Source organism: Balaenoptera ricei, chromosome 20 (genome assembly GCF_028023285.1).
Source record: "Balaenoptera ricei isolate mBalRic1 chromosome 20, mBalRic1.hap2, whole genome shotgun sequence".
In the NCBI taxonomy this organism is placed as follows: domain Eukaryota; kingdom Metazoa; phylum Chordata; class Mammalia; order Artiodactyla; family Balaenopteridae; genus Balaenoptera; species Balaenoptera ricei.
In genome coordinates, this window is record NC_082658.1 from 7,041,562 (window position 1) to 7,057,413 (window position 15,852).

General features: G+C 56.1%; 1 protein-coding gene across 2 annotated transcripts; it reads right to left on the reverse strand.

The window, feature by feature from the left end:
* Window positions 1-12,543: 12,543 nt before the first annotated feature.
* On the reverse strand, window positions 12,544-14,854 carry USH1G (USH1 protein network component sans). 2 transcript variants are annotated; one of them, XM_059908183.1, is made up of 2 exons: window positions 13,593-14,766; window positions 12,544-12,634 (listed from the first exon to the last, which is right to left on the reverse strand). In XM_059908183.1, the coding sequence occupies exons 1-2, from the start codon at window positions 14,663-14,665 to the stop codon at window positions 12,631-12,633; spliced, it is 1,077 nt and encodes a 358-aa protein (XP_059764166.1). In that variant the 5' UTR covers window positions 14,666-14,766; the 3' UTR covers window positions 12,544-12,630. The 2 variants fall into 2 exon arrangements, with proteins under 2 accessions (XP_059764166.1, XP_059764167.1); XM_059908184.1 differs by lacking the exon at window positions 12,544-12,634 and having other exon boundaries at window positions 13,589-14,854.
* Window positions 14,855-15,852: the final 998 nt, after the last annotated feature.

A 15,852-nucleotide genomic window follows, 5' to 3' on the forward strand; every position in this document is an offset into this window, starting at 1 on the left:
TTCGAATCCGGCTTTAGCAGCGGTGACCCGTGGAGCGTTGGCTCCCCAGCCCAGTGGCTTTGGGGGTGAGAAGGGATAGCTATAGAGAAAACACGTTCAGAGCTCACCATTCCAGGTGGGGTCCCTCTGCAGTGCCGCTCACTCGGGGGCGGTGCCCGGGTCTGAAGGCCAAGGCAAACAGCCCCCAAGACTTGGGAGCAGCACCCGTTCTAGCCCTTCCCATCAGCCCAGGCCCTGACCCAGCGCTGCTGGAGGCTGGCCTTGGCCCCAGGAGCACAAGCCACTGTGTTCTGCAAACACCCTTCTCGGCTTCTGAGGGTCCTTTCTCCTTTTTCTTTTTTGTTTAACTTTCCCCCTGGTTTTATATTGAAGTCCCTTTAAAAATGAGATCTGGGATGGTGAGGGCAGCAGCGCTGGCCCCAGGAGACCTTTGGAGAGAGGGAGGGGGAGGGGGAGGAAGAGGGGAAGGTGGCGGGAGGGAAGAGATGGAGGAGAAGTCTGTGAAAGAGGGTCAGGAACACTTAAGACTTTGATTCCTTTGTCTTCCTTGGCGTTTTCCTTCACGATTTCTTATGAGTTTATCCCTCCAATTTTTTATAAAAGGGCAAGATTTCTTTACCAGGTCGGTATTCAAAAGGGCTAACAATTTAATAGGCCAATTCTCACCACACACACGTCTGGCTCCTTACAGTTTACCACTGACTTCCGGGTACTTCTTAGGTTTGGTGTATTCCCCACAACCCTGTGAGGATGACATCATCCCCATGTAATTGATGGGGGCCCAGATCTGCCCCCAGTCACCCCACAGTTATTAAATGGCAAAACTAGAACTCAAATCCAGGAAGTCTCCTCTAAATCCAATCATCTTTTGTTTTTATCAGAGATTCTTCCTTCTCAAACATACTAGCATTTTCAGGGAGGGGATACCTACAATTTTTTTTTAATTAATTAATTTTATTTATTTATTTTTGGCTGCATTGGGTCTTTGTTGCTGTGCGCGGGCTTTCTCTAGTTGTGGTGAGCGGGGGCTACTCTTCATTGCGGTGCGCGGGCTTCTCATTGTGGTGGCTTCTCTTGTGGCGGAGCACGGACTCTAGGAGCACGGGCTTCAGTAGTTGCAGTGCGCAGGCTCAGTAGTTGTGGCACACGGGCTTAGTTGCTCCGCGGCATGTGGGATCTTCCCAGACCAAGGCTAGAACCCGTGTTCCCTGCATTGGCAGGCGGATTCTTAACCACTGCGCCAGCAGGGAAGCCCGATACCTACAATTTTTAAAAGGATATTCGATATTAACATGCAACATTGTAATTCTATAAGGGCGGAATCCTTCTGCTTTTATTCTATAGACTGGGGAACTTCCTGGTACCAGGAAGCCCCTCTCCAGGCCTGGGCTGCCCTCTGGACATCTAAGTGGTGCTGGAAGGAGGCAAATGCTGTGTCGCAGAGGCGGACAAGTATTAGAGGAGCTCAGAGGAGCAAAGAACCCCCGTGGACTGGGGCTGACTGGTAGCCTCCTTGGGGAGAAGCAGACTTAATTTAGAACAAAGTTAGAACAAGAGGGTACTTTGGGTGTAGATGGCAGGGGGAGGGGCTGTGGGTTGGGAGATGGGGGGAAAAACAAACATCCGAAAGACTTGAATAGACAGTTCACCAAAGAAAATGTACAAATGGCCAATAAGCACATGAAAAGATGCTCCATGTCATTAGTCTCTAGGGAAATGCAAATTAAAAATCAAAAAAAAGCTTGAAGTACTAGTTGACTTACAATATTGTGTTAGTTTCAGGTGTACAACAAAGTGATTCAGTTATATATATATATATATATATATATATATATATATATATATATATATACATACATACATATATACATTTCAGATTATTTTCCATTATAGGTTATTACAAAATACTGAATATAGTTCCCTGTGTTATGGGATTAACAGATACAAATTACTATACATAAAATAGATAGGCAACAAGGATTTACTGTATAACTACAGATAGACTTGGGACTGTAGCCTTCCTATGTGCCCGGGAAGAGCAAGTGGTATTAACAGCCACACAGCCAGTCTTGGTCCCATCGCCAACTGCACTGGGAGCTTCCCAAGGGCACCAACCCTGCACACATCTTCCTTATGTTTCCCTGAACCTCCTCCATAACTTCTAACCTGCCTGCCCCCCAACACATACTCACACACCCATCGGGCCCAGCACAGTGTCTTGTACCAGAGCTCAATATTTACTAGCTGATGGACAGGCTCGTGTGAGTCAAAACAGGCTGCCTGAAGGAGAAGGGGATGGGGCTTGGTGGAGAGACAGGTCCTTCCTGTTCTTTGGACGGCACTGCTTCCCTGGGGCCTCACATGGTGAGTGGCACATAGGAGGTGCTCAGTAAACATTTGTTGAATAAATGATTAGATGGTTGCGTGGAAAGATTAGGAAACCTGACTCAAGAGAATGGAAGGAAGAGATAAAAAAGTTTTTTAAAAAGAATGGATGGTAGGGACTTCCCTGGTGGTCCAGTGGGTAAGACTCCATGCTCCCAGTGCAGGGGGCCCAGGTTCGATCCCTAGTCGGGGAACTAGATCCCACATGCATGCCGCAACTAAGAAGTCCTCATGCTGCAATTAAAAAAAAAAAAAAAAAAAAGATTCCCGTATGCCACAACTAAGACCCAGCGCAGCCTAAATAAATAAATAAATCTTTAAAAAAAAAAAATAGATGGTGGAGAAGATTCCAGTCCAAGCCTGAGACAAGTGAGCCCTCCTCTCTGACCCCAAGAGGCTGGGTGCTCATGGACCTACCCAGGCATCAATAGCATGGGGGCTGTGGTGTTAGATGATGCTGGGTTTGGCCTTGCTGGGACCTCCAGAGTTCCCCACCCCGGGGCAATGAGGAGTCCTCCCTTCTGCGATCCAGATCTCTATTTGCTGGGGTTCATTGGCATTAATTATTGTTGTGGTTGGTGTAGGGTGGGAGGGAGACCAGCCCTGGCCCCAGGGCCTGGGTGGGGGGGGGTCCTGAGAGTCAGGGATGGATTTGGAGACTTGGAGGGTCAGGACTGGGAGGCTGGGGGGCACATGGTGGATTAGAAAGGCACCTCCTGCCAGCAATGTAGCCATTTCTGTGCCCTAAGTCTAGGTGAATGGGTCTTTAACCCTTTCTTGTCTTCCGCCCATGGATGCCACCCCCCAAATCATCAAAGCCCAGGGAGGCCCAGCTCCGTGGGGCAAGTGGCATTACTCACAGGGGTGGGGCTGAGTGAGCTAGGGGAGAAGTGGCCTGGCCTCTGCCTCAGATCTTGGTCAGCTGAGAGTGGGACTAGCCCCCCAAGTGCTTCTGGCTCCAGCAGGGCCGGGCCACATGGACGGGGCATCTCAGCAACAGCCTCACCTTCAAGGATCCTCCCCCAGGCTTCCGTAGTTACCTGCGGCCTCTATCTCGCCATTCTGCGGGGACACAGCCAGGTGGGTGATGGCCCAGAGGCAGGTCAGGGAGCGAGAGGGGTGAGGGAAAAGGGCCCGACCTTGAGCTGGCGGGGGTGCTGCTGAGGCTCTGGGGCCATCCGTCTGTCCCCACCTTATAGGAACTGAGGCCCAGGCTTCCTCAGCAACTTAGGTAATAGAAAACCCAAGGCTGGAGCTCAGCCACACAGACTGCCGCCTCATGAGGTTTTCCAAGGGTCATCTGGCCCCTCCCCCTGCATCAGGGCAACACCACAGTCTGGTGTGTGTGAGTGACTCTGGGGTATGCAGCAGCCTGAAGGGGGTGTGGGGTCCTGCTGGGGTGAGTGCCAGGGCTGGAGGGGGGAGTAAGGGCCGAGACTCTTGCACAGTGTGGAGGCAGCTGAGGACAGTGTCTGGAGGGGGTCTCTAGACACAGACACCCCCAGGTTCCCGTCCTTGCTGTGTGACCTTAGGTAAATCACTTGGCTTCTCTGGGCCTCAATTTTCCGAGAGGGTGATTCGGAGTGGATGAAGGTGATACTATGTACTTTACCAGGTAGGTAATAAAAGGGCAAATGCTCAAGGTAGATGCATTATCACCAAGGTAATGCCATTTCTTGGGCTATTGTAATTATAACATTATTGTTACGTTAGCTATTGTTATGGTTTAAATCTAACATATATTGGTATCAGTAATGATACTCATAAATGGCTTCCATTTCCAGTGAGAAAAGGGCTTGAACATGCTCACTCCCTCTATTCTCCTCCTTGCCCACATTTTGTGTGTGTATGTGTGTGTGTGTGTGTGTGTGTGTGTAGAGGGCTGGGCTTCAGGCGTGTGACGACTCCTCCCACTTCTGCTGTGCAATACTGTGCAGGTGTGATGAGCGTGAAAAGGGGCATTTGGGGGACAACCCAGCATGACAGTTCTCTCTGCCACCAGCTCAGGGATGCCCAGGCCTGGCTGGTGCCCACTGAGCCCTCCCCCATCTCCAGATTCCCTTCCACCAGGTCCCCGGGCTGGTCGTCTACCTACTGGGTGTCAAGGCTCCAATCAGTGCTCTATGTAGTTTATCCACACAACTGGCCTATGATGTGGGTTATAATTATCCCCACTTACAGACGAAAAACATCGAGGCTTGGAATAACAAATTGGCCTTCCCAGCAAGTATCAGAGCTGTGAGCCCAATCTGGGTACCGCGACCCAGGGGAAGGGCCCACCAGGCCCCTTGGTACCTTGACTGCCCCAAAAGGTAGATTTGTCTCTACCCCATTCCCTGCCTTCTGGACCACTGGCCCTTCTCCCCCTCCCGCCCACCCCCTCCCTTGGGGCTCTGACCCCAACAAGCCTGTCACCGAGAGGGAGCCTGGAGGGAGCTTTGTGGGAACCCTCAGTTCAAGGTGAGGGATGGGGCCGGGGAGGCGGGCGGCCAGAGCTTCAAACTTCCAGTCTAAAGGAGCTGGGGCCCTAAAAGCAGATAATAGGTGGGAGGAGGAGTCTAAAATAGACTCTAGACAAAGTCATGGAGCCTCTGTGAGTGTGTGCTCACACACTCACATGCACACACATGTGCACACACCTCTCCTCTGGGAATCTTGGAAACCCCGAAGTAAAGATAAATGAGCAAAACTACAGAGACACACAAGCACACTCAGGCTCACAAATACATACAATCTTCAGGGGAAGCTTTGGGTCCACTACACCCACCCCATGCATGCATGAGTCCACATCAGGGTCCTCGCCACGTCACACACACACACACACGCACACACATGGGCACAGGGCAATCCGTGGTACAGCTGAGAGGCTGAGCAGGAGGAGACAACAGGAACGGAGGAAGAAGAGGCAGTGAGGGCCACCTGTCCCCCATCCCACCTCCCCAGACCCGGCCAGCTGAGCCCCTGTTCTGACCTGGGGAGCCCCTGAGCCGCCCTCGTGCAGAGTGAGTGCCGGGGGAGGCGGCACAGTGAATGGGGGAGGCTGGGGCCGCCACGGAAAGAGCCAGAGTTTGGGGTGTGAATCCCACATCCCTGACACTTCTGCACTCAGAGGCTGGGAGAAATGACTTAACCTGCCTGAGCCCCGGTTTCCTTACCCGTGAGGCAGGGGGCAGTGGTACCATTCTCATGGGTTTGCTGTGCCTGGTATGTAGAAAGTGCTAGATACGGGTTCTTTTTTTTTTTAACTTTGGGTTCATTTATTTATTTATTTATTTATTTATTTATTTATTTATTTATGGCTGTGTTGGGTCTTCGTTTCTGTGGGAGGGCTTTCTCTAGTTGTGGCAAGTGGGGGCCACTCTTCATCGCGGTGCGCGGGCCTCTCACTGTCGCGGCCTCTCTTGTTGCGGAGCACAGGCTCCAAACGCGCAGGCTCAGTAATTGTGGCTCACGGGCCTAGTCGCTCCGCGGCATGTGGCATCTTCCCAGACCAGGGCTTGAACCCGTGTCCCCTGCATTGGCAGGCAGATTCTCAACCACTGCACCAACAGGGAAGCCCCTAGATACGTGTTCTGAGAAGGCAGCTGGCCGCGTGCAGCAGTGCGAATGGCCCAGACTAGCCATCCTGGCTCACGCAGTTCCTAGCAGGTCATTGGCCCCCCTGAACCTCAGTTGCCACATCTAGAAAGTGGGGCTTGTAAATAATGCCTTCCTGCCCTTGCCCTGCTCAGATGGCTGTGGTGAGACTTGAAGAGACAGTGCTGTGAGGGGCAGTTTGATGCTGTGGGATAAAGAGAGCCCCCGTGGGGCAGTGAGGTCAGGGGCCAGCCTCCACTGGTAGCTGCTGTTGCCCCGGAGAAAGTCCCTCCCCTGCCCACCCGTTACCGTTCAGGGTCCAGTGGGGCAACCTCCCAGATGTGTGTACATCCAGAGCAGGGAGAGGGTCCCGCAGCCCTCAGAACACTTGCCCATGCAGACCTTCCCGGACCTGTGGAATAAAGAAGTCAGAGTAGATGAAGGTAGAAATAGTGCCCGGGGGATTTGCAGCTTTCCAGGGCTCACCACACTGCATGCCCCAAGAGCTTTCTTGAAAGACCAAGCATTTGGGGCTCTGAATGGACTTGCCAGAAGTTTCCCCACCTCGGGCTCCAAATCGCATAGGACTTAGTCATTCAGCGATAGAAACCCAGGGAGGGCTCACCGCCCTCAGCCTTCCTGGAGGAAATGGGGTGATGAGAGGTAGCCAGTCCAGGGTCACACAGACGACGAGTCAGGCCCTGTTTGTGCTCTAACTGTCTATGTGACCTGAGCAACGACTTGGTGTCTTGGAGTCTCGGTTTTCTCCTCTGTCAAATGGGTTTAATAATCCCCTGTCATTATTAAATGAGGCTGTCATGAGGATTCACCGAAATCACAGATATCAAGTGCTGACATACAGCAGGCGCTCAATAAATGCCCTCCATCGTGATGAGACACGGCACAGCGGGAGCCAGCCTGACTCGGCTTGAGACAGCTTGGTTACAAATTCGGGGGTTCCCACAACCCACCACCTCAGCTTCGATAATTGTCTAGAACAGCTCACAGAGCTCAGAAAAGCACTTTACTTACATTTACTGGTTTATTATAAAGGCTATGCGTGAACAGCCAGATGAAGAGATACATAGGGTACAGGAGGGTCCCAAGCTCAGGAGCCTCTGTACCCAACTCCACGTGGAGTCGGCACGTGGATGCGTTCACCAACTCAGAAGCTCTCCGAACCCTGTCGCTTAGGGATTTTTATGGAGGTTTCATCATGATCAATTATTAACTCAACCTCCAGCCCCTCTCCCCTCCCCACAAAGGATGGGGGGTGGCGCTGAAAGTTTCAAGCTTCTAATCGTGGCCTGGTCTTTCTGGTGACCAGCCCCCATCCTGAAGCCGTCAAAGAGCCCACCCAGAGTCACCCCATTAGAACAAAAGATGCTCCTGTCATCCCAGGAAATTCCAAGGGATTTAGGAGCTCTGTGTCAGGAGCCAGGAGCAGAGACCAGTTATCTATTTCTGATTATGTCACAGACACCAAGAGAGACTGAGGCCTGGAGAGATGAGATAATAGAAAGAGGGGGAGAGAGGATGACACCAGGAGTCCCAGCGTCACAGGGAGAAATGGGACCAAGAGACAAGAAGACAAAAAGAAAGCAGGCAGACTCTCTGTTTGGAAGGAAGTACTTCTGCAGGCCTGCTCCCCCATCTCGGCAGGCTTGAGACAGAAAGCTTTCACCCTCCCAAACTGTCCTGCAGTATCCTGTCCGGTGGCCCCATGACCCAACCTGCCCTCTCTCAGCCCAGCTCCCCCCAGGGCAGGTGAGCACTGTCTCAGACCATGTGCTTGGGCTGCTGAAGCTGCCAGCATGTCCCCACCCCACCTCAGGCTGAGTCTGGCACCTGCTCAGGACCGGGCATGCCCAGGTCAAGGGGACCCAAGATCAAGGACAACCCCCACCAAAGGGTACAGTACAAGTGCATGGGGGCCTACAGCACCGTGGTCAGGTCCGCAGGCTTAGGCCCGCAGGTTTCAGTATCACGGACATTTGTCCTTGAGGCCTAGTTCACCACCTAATAGCTCTGTGACTTTGGGCAAGTCATATCACTGCTCTGACCCTCTGTTTCCCCACCTGTAAAAGGGGATAATAATCATAATATGGTCCTTGTTTTATAGGGTTGTGATTTTATTGTGAGGGGTGAATGTATATAAAGTGCTTAACATAAGCACCTGACACCTTACAAGCTCTCAACAATTGATAGTAAAAACTTGAAAGCTTACCTCTGGGCATAGGGGTGGCAGAAGGGACAAAGGTCAGGGATCCTGAACTTTTCTTAATTCACTGGGACCTTGGGCACATCAGAAAACCTTTCTGATACTCAATATCTTCACCTATGAAGGCTAAAACCCCTCACCTGCCTTGGTGAAGTTCAGACAGTAGCGTGATGCGGGCCCAGGCCAGTGGGTATGTGACTCTCCCTCCATAAAAGATACCCAGCTCCTTGGGCACCTCAGGAACAGCTCTGGCTTCTCGCTGGGTCCTTCCACTAGATGGGGGCTAGCTATTTCTTAACCGCTGGCTGGATTGTCAACGCCCCCTGCTGGTCAGACGAGGATGCCCGCAGAGCCGGCTCCAGAAGCTAGTGTGATTGGTGGGGGCGGCTGGGGTTCACTCTTATACAGGGGTCAGAAAAGCAGGACTGCTCCCTGGAACTGCCTAGGACTCACCTACTGGGCGGCTGGGACCACAGATGCAAGGAGTGTCCCATGGGCCTGTTTCAGACCACCAATAACTGTGATCATTAGTAACTGATGTGCAGTAAATATCGGGCGGCATGTTAAGTGCTTTCTGCGCATCATTTCACCCTCCTAATGACCTATGGGGTTAACACTTATTGATATATTATAATAAATTGTAATACCTATTTTGCAGATGAGGAAACAGACTCCGAGAGGCTGGGTAACTTGCCTAAGGCAACACAACTAAAAAGGGGCAGAGCCAGTTTTGCTGCCCAGATCAGGCTGTCTCCTGAGTATGGCCACCTCCCGTACAACCCAGGCTTGTCTCAGAGAAGGTGACACAGGCACATGCTGGGAGGACAGGGGTATGGTGCTGTCCAGGACTGGTCTAACTTGGGCACAGGAGGCAGCTGGCACCATGGGAAGCATCACGAGACCTAGTGTCACTTTGCCCACTTGACTGTTCTGTGATCTTTGGCCAGCCCCTTGCCATGCGGCCCCGGTTACTTCATCTGTAAAATGAGAAGTCTGTGGGACTTCCCTGGCAGTCCAGTGGTTAAGACTCTGCGCTTCCACTGCAGGGGGCAGGAGTTCGATCCCTGGCCGGGGAACTAAGATCCCGCATGCTGCCCGGAGCAGCCAAAAAAAGAGAGAGAGAGAAGTCCGTGCCACATACCCGGAGGTCCTTCCTGCCTCTGATTCATTCCACCACTCCCACCTCCAACAAATCAGTAATCTCATTTATGATGTAACTTCACAGCAGTCTAACTAATGCTTCTTGACCTGGGGTCCCCGGACCTCTCCGCACTTCAGGAGCTGTCTGGAATTACGAGGAAAGTTGTATATGAGTGTATACGTATTTCAACGTGCATTTTCCCAGGGCAAGTGTCCATATTGGCACCAGATTCTAATCCCCAAAAGCGAAGAATCATTGATTATTCTACCTTTTTAGAATTTCCCTAACCTCCATCTAAATTTTTAGGGGGACGAGTAGAGAAAGCTGAGTCCCTACCGAGTAAAGTTCTTCCCTTCACTGTGTTTAAAGTACCCTCAGGCTTCCTGGAGCCACACCTGCTCCTGCACCCCAGTCTTCTACCCTCCAGCTACGCTGACCCATGGAAGCTCCAGCCCCCACTGCTTCCGGTTAGTCTCTGCCTCCACGCTGAAGCTCCGACCTCCTCTATCTTGTCTTTGCGAGTCCTCACCCCCATGTCCTTCCCTGGACCACCGGCGCCAGGAGGCTGGTCTTTCGTGAGGTAGGTGCAGTGACCAGGACGGCCAGTAGGGGTCGCAGGGCAGGGGAACCACGAGGAGCATCCGAGGGCAGAATCTCGCGTCTTTATTGGCCCCCTTGGCAGCCTGGGGGCGAGGAGAGCATGGCAGCAGTCAGGAGGCCTGTGTTCTGGGTCAGGACTTTCCCCTCCATAGGGCTCAGGTTTTCCATCCGTAAAGTGGAGGGAGGTGGCCTAGAATCACGAGATGGTTGCTAGGTGATCTTGCTGCACTAACGTCCTGTGGACCTTTCTGATGATGCTGGAGGGAAGAGGCTGTCTTGAAGTGCCCTTGGCAGAAGCACTTGGCCCAGCAGCCTTAGGGAATGAAACAAAATGACTCCAGGGCTCTTTCCCAGACTTGACTAAGAAAACAGAGCCCATTGTCCTGCAGCTTAAGGGGAAGCCTTACCCCTGGGAGAAAGGAGGGCTCTAAATAGGGCTGCCACATGAGCTGCCTGGGGTGATGAGGGAAATGGAGACCCCACTGGAGGCCTCCCAGGGGTGGGCTGGGGCCTTGAGATCAGGGCTCATGGGACCTTGGTGATAGGTGACAGACTCCTAGTGTACAGCATCTGCCCATGTCTGGAGAAGCTCAGGCAGACCTGGTGGGAAGGCAGGAAGTGTTGACCTGCCCTCAGCAGCTGCAGCGGACAGGCCTGGGCCATCCTCCTCACTCAGCTGCTGGGGGGTCTCCTGTCCCAGTTCTTCTGAACCCTCCCTCTCCCTCAGCTCTAAATTCTGGGTCCAGAGAGAGAGCAAGGTGAAGACTCGGGGATGAGGGAGGGCCCTGCAGAGATGCATGGGGTGGGGGAGGGCCCTACCATCTATCCCAGGACCCCCTCCAAGGAAGAGGGTCAAGTCCTCATAGGCACAAAAAGACCCTCTCCCTCTCCCGCCTCCACCCTCTTGCTTTCTTCACCCTACCCGTCTCCCAACCCCAAATGATTAAAACAAGACACAGGCATGACAAGGATGGAGAACGTTCTCTACAAAAATTATAATGAGCCTGAGGGAGGGGTACTTTGTACAGTGGTGGGAATCGGGGAGCCCGCCCCACCCCAGCACTGAGAGAACAGGGAGGGGGCTGAGGCCGTATACAGACAGGGAACAGGAGAGAAAAGGCAGCACCTGGGGCTCCGGGAAAGTCAAGTCGGCACATGGGGGTGGCCCCAGGCCCAGAGGACGGGGGGAAGGACTGCGGTGGGCTCAGGGTGGCAGTGGCAGGCGACCAAGCCTTCAGTGTGGGGACAGGGACCACCTCCATCACGCCCCCAGCTCTGAACAGGTGTGTGCCCAGGGACTCACGCTCAGACAGACACACCAGAGGGAGGCCTGTGGCGTTTTGGGGGGGTTCTCTCTCCCCTGCACCAGCCAAGGGGGGCCCAGGAAGGAGCTGGGGGCTGTGGCAATGCTCCCGGTAGGAGCTGCTTCCCAAGCTGAAGGTCAGGGATGGGGGCACCATTGTTGACAGAGGAGGAAGGGCACATCTGCATGCGGTGTATATGTGCACACCGTGTGGGCTCCTGAGTGACCCTCCCACATCCGTGACCTTGGTCTGAGGACCCTCTGAGGCTGGCCTTTCCCCTGGTCTCACCAGCATCACAGAGCAGGGACCCGTGCAGAACTCCCCCCTACCCGCTACCCACACAGAATCAGGCAGCCACCCAGCTGCTTCCAGACCTTGCCCAGAGCCCTGGGGACCTGGGGGCAATCAGCAGTTTAGACTATCCACATCCTCAGGCTCCCGTGTCCACGTGGCAGGACTTGCCCACACGAGGCTGGACACCCAGCCACAACCAGTCTCTGCCTGGTTTGGGCCTGGGAGACTCTGAGCCAGTTGGCAGATGCCTTTCCCCAGCCCAGAGATGCCCGCCGAGCCTCGAGGCCATAATACTGTAGCCAGTCGCTCTAGCACCTTGGATCTATTGCCCTGACCCTCTGGGGTCCCTGGGGTTGGGGGCACCGGGCTGCACAACCAAGGAGAGAGTGAGTGGAGAAGGACAGGGTGGGGAGGGCGGAGTCAGGCTGGGCCCCACCCCGGGGTAGGCTGGAAGGGCACCGGTCACCCCCACCCCAGCCCAGCCTGGCACTCCACCTCCCCAGCATGGCCAGTGGGAGAAGGAGAAGGGGCCCGGCCGTGCTTGGGGCGGGGTGGGGACTAAAGCTGGGGCATTTGGCTGAAGAGTCTAGCTGGGAACCTCCCCTCTGGGGTGCACAGGGGGAGGGGAGGCAGCCCAAACTCTTCCTGCACAAAAATGTAGGAGGGGAGTCTCCAGACTGAGCAGACCACAGGACCCTTAGAGGAGGGGTGGGGACAGACAGCGGCCCCAGGACAAGCCATGCCCACTCGCACCACACGCTCCCATCCAGCTCTGATGGGCTGGTCATCTAGTGGCCCCTGCCCTGGCACTGGGGCTGGCCTTCCACGAATGCACGCGTGCTTTAGAGCCACTCAGAGAGAGGTGGCTTAGGGGCCCCAGGACCCCTCAGTATTGATGTTCTGAGTCACTCTCTTGGCCTTCCAAGTGCCTCCAGGCCATACCCTCTGCGGCAGAGTGGGGACAGGCTTTCAAGGGAGATGTCCCGCGTGGTCCTTGCTCCCGGGAAGCGGCTGGGGAGCCGCAGGGCTGGCAACTGTGAGGACCTTGCGGTCCCACCGTGGGTTGTGGCAACTTGCAACTCTTTTTGGTATGGGGATAGGAGCCCCTGTTATCTGTGGAGAGAGAGACAGAAATGGACCTCAGATAAGGGCCTTTGGAGACAGCATTTTAAGCCAGGACCAAATATTCTGACCACTTACCCTCTCTAGGCAGACTGATGATCAGGGGTGGGGACGCTGGCCCCCAACTCTAAACCAGACTACCTCCCAAACCCAGCCCTGCCCAGCCATGCAGGGTAAAGGCCATAGATACCAAAAGGGGGCGGCGGTGTTTGCTGGGCTTGTGGGATGCCAGGATGGAGAGTCAGGGCAGGGATGGGCCAACAGCATTGCCAGTTTGACAGCAGCCTTGGGCTCCCCATGATGGCTTTTTGAACATGACAACTCTGCCCTCAAGGCCACTGTTGGCCCTGTTGAGAGCATCTGCTCATGTTTCTGGTTACAAGGTTCAGGGACCAGTAGGTAAAATATCTGCCTTGAGGGCTTGGGCATTTGGTGAGATGACTGGCTGCCACACCCTCCATCCCACGGGAGTCGCCTTGTCCTCCCTAGGCTCTAGAGCCACACAGACCAGGGATCAGGCCCAGCTCTGCACTGAGCAGCAGCAGGACCTTGGGTGAGCTACTCTAAGCCTCTGAACCTCCACTTGCTCACCTGTAAAATGGGGATGATATAGCCCCTGCACATGAGAGGACTTGTGCAAGGGCGACTCCAGTACCCAGGAGAGGGGAGGGCTCAAAACGTCCCGGCTGTGATTACTATGACTACTGGGTCTCATCCATACAAAAACACCCATTTTCCTGCATTTTGACTTCTTCAAAATCGAGGTGCATTTGACATCAGCAATGTAAATTGGCAGCTTCTTTTTCCGAATTGGGGGTAAATACGTGGGGCCTCTTGGAACTGACGGCGACCTAATTAGCCCCCACCCGAAAAGGCAGACAGATCCACGCCCACCCCAGGGCCTTACAAGCCCTATCTTCCCATCCCCGCCGAGGCTCTGGGCACTCACAACTCTGTGTCCTCCAGGGCCGGTGGGCGCTCCAGCGCCTGCCTCCGCCTCCGCACGGCCCCCATGATCTTCTTGCGGGGTCCCAGGGGGACGCTGATGCTGCGGAGGTCGAGGTCCGAGCACAGCATGAGCGCCTCGAGGTCGATCTTCTCCTGCCGCAGGATGGAGGTGAAGTCCTCCATGTGCAGGGAGGCCAGGAACGTCTCCAGCGGGCTCGTCTCGGGCTCCAGGTCCTCATCCAGGCCCAAGTCCAGCTCGTCCCAGGGCAGCTCCTCCCCGCAGCTGCGGTCCTGCAGGCTGTTGGCACTGCCCAGGCTGTCGTCGTCGAGGCTGGGGGAGCTCTGAAGCCGACCCCGCGGCGTGCCCGCGCCGTCCAGGGCCGCGTCCTCGCGGCCCAGGCCGTGCAGTCCGCTGCTCAGGTAGTTCCTGCGGAACACCATGGTGCCCAGGCCCGGGCGGGTGAACAGGGAGTCGTGGCCTGAGTCGGTGCTGGCCTCCGAGCGCGCAGGCTCGGCCGCCAGTGTGGCACGGGAGACGCTGTCCTCGTCGGAGAGGAACATGTCCCGGAGCGGGGCGCGGCCCCACTCCTTGGGGTTGGCGTAGGTGCCCTGGCGCACAAACATCACGTCACTGCCCAGCTGCAGGCCCGAGAGCGAGCGCACGCTCTTGCGGCCGTCCTCGGAGATCTTGAAGGTGCCTTCGCCGCCCTGCTTGCGCCGCTCCAGCTTCTTCTGGATCTTGGTCTTGCCCTTGGCGGTGCCGTGCAGCGTGGCCTGCGAGTAGGGCAGGTGGCTGCCGAGCGCCAGATGCTGCAGCCGGCGGCTCAGCGTGCTGGACGTGAGGCTGGAGAAGCTGAGCGCGTCCGAGCGCTCGGCCAGCTCGCGCCGGTAGCGCCGTTCCATGCGCTCGTGGTGCTTGCGCTGCATCTTGGCGCACTCGCGGATGCGCCGCTCCGCCTCGCGGAAGGCCTTGTCCTTCAGCTTGCCCACCAGCTTGGGGTTGAGGCTGCTCTGCTTGGCCGCGATGGAGTCCAGGTAGCGCACGCACTCCAGGTGGCCCTTCATGGCCGCCATGTCCAGCGGCGTGTGGAGGTCGTTATCCAGGCACCAGATGTTGGCCCCGAAGGACACCAGGAAGGAGAGGCAGTGCAGGTGGCCATTGGAAGCTGCCAGGTGCAGGGGCGTGTTGCCCCAGATGTCACACTTGTCCGGGTCACCCCTGCAGGGAAGACACGCGGGGAGGGGTGATGAGCCATCGCAAGCTCAGGCAGGCAGTCGGCAGCGGCTGCCGGTGGCGGGGAGCGCCCAGCCTGGATGAGCTTCCCCACGGGCACACCAGAGGGACTCGACGGCCTGCGCTCTCTCCTCCGACTCCGCGAGACACGTAGCCCGGAGCCACCGGACGCAGCTCGAGCGAGCCCAGGGTTAAAGATGGCTCCGGGCTCGCAGTGGGTGGGGCGACAGAGAAGGCGGGGCCGGGGCGGGGCCTTCCCCAAGAGACCTGCGGGCTGGGAATCTCAGGGGATAAATATTTAATGCCCAGAGAGAAAGGAGTGAATTATTCATGGAGCCCGGCGGGGAGCTGGCCCAGAGAGGTGGTGGGCCAGGGCCGAGTCTGGGTCTCTAGGCGGGCACGGCGGCGAGTGTGGCTGCCTGTGCAGGAGTGACCGAAAAAGAGGACGAGAGGGTTGTGTGTGCTGGGCCTGAGCCCTGGGGGGGGGTGTGAGGGTGCGCGCCCGCGTGTCGCCGGGCACGGCCACGTCTGCAGGGAGCAGGGCCAGGCCTGGCAAGGCGGCGTGTGAGAGCAGGTGTCGGGTCTTGGCCTGGGCCAGGAGGGGAGCATGGGGGCAGCCAGGACTGGAGGGGAGGGGAGGGGAGGGGAAGGGCAGCCTGCAGCCTGGGCCCAGCTGCCCTCCCCTCCCGGGGCGGCCCCATCTTCGGGAGCCCTGTGAGGCGGCTGGCTCGGGCAGGTCCGAGGGACCCACGCAGCCCCCTCCAACACCCTCCGCGCCAGACTGTGCCCCCCCTTGGGCACCCTCGCCCTGGCTCCTCCAAGCTTGCCCCGCCCTCAGGGACCTAGCTCAGGCCCTCTGCCCCACTCTAATGAGGAGGCCACCCGGCAGGGCTGAAGGAAGAATCACTTCATTGTCTCAACAGCTCCTGCCCACACTCCCCAGCCCCCCACCCCCGCATTCCCCTCCCCACTTCCATTACTGGTCTTCAAGTCCTTCGAGAAAGGAGCTACTGGGCATCTGGCCCAC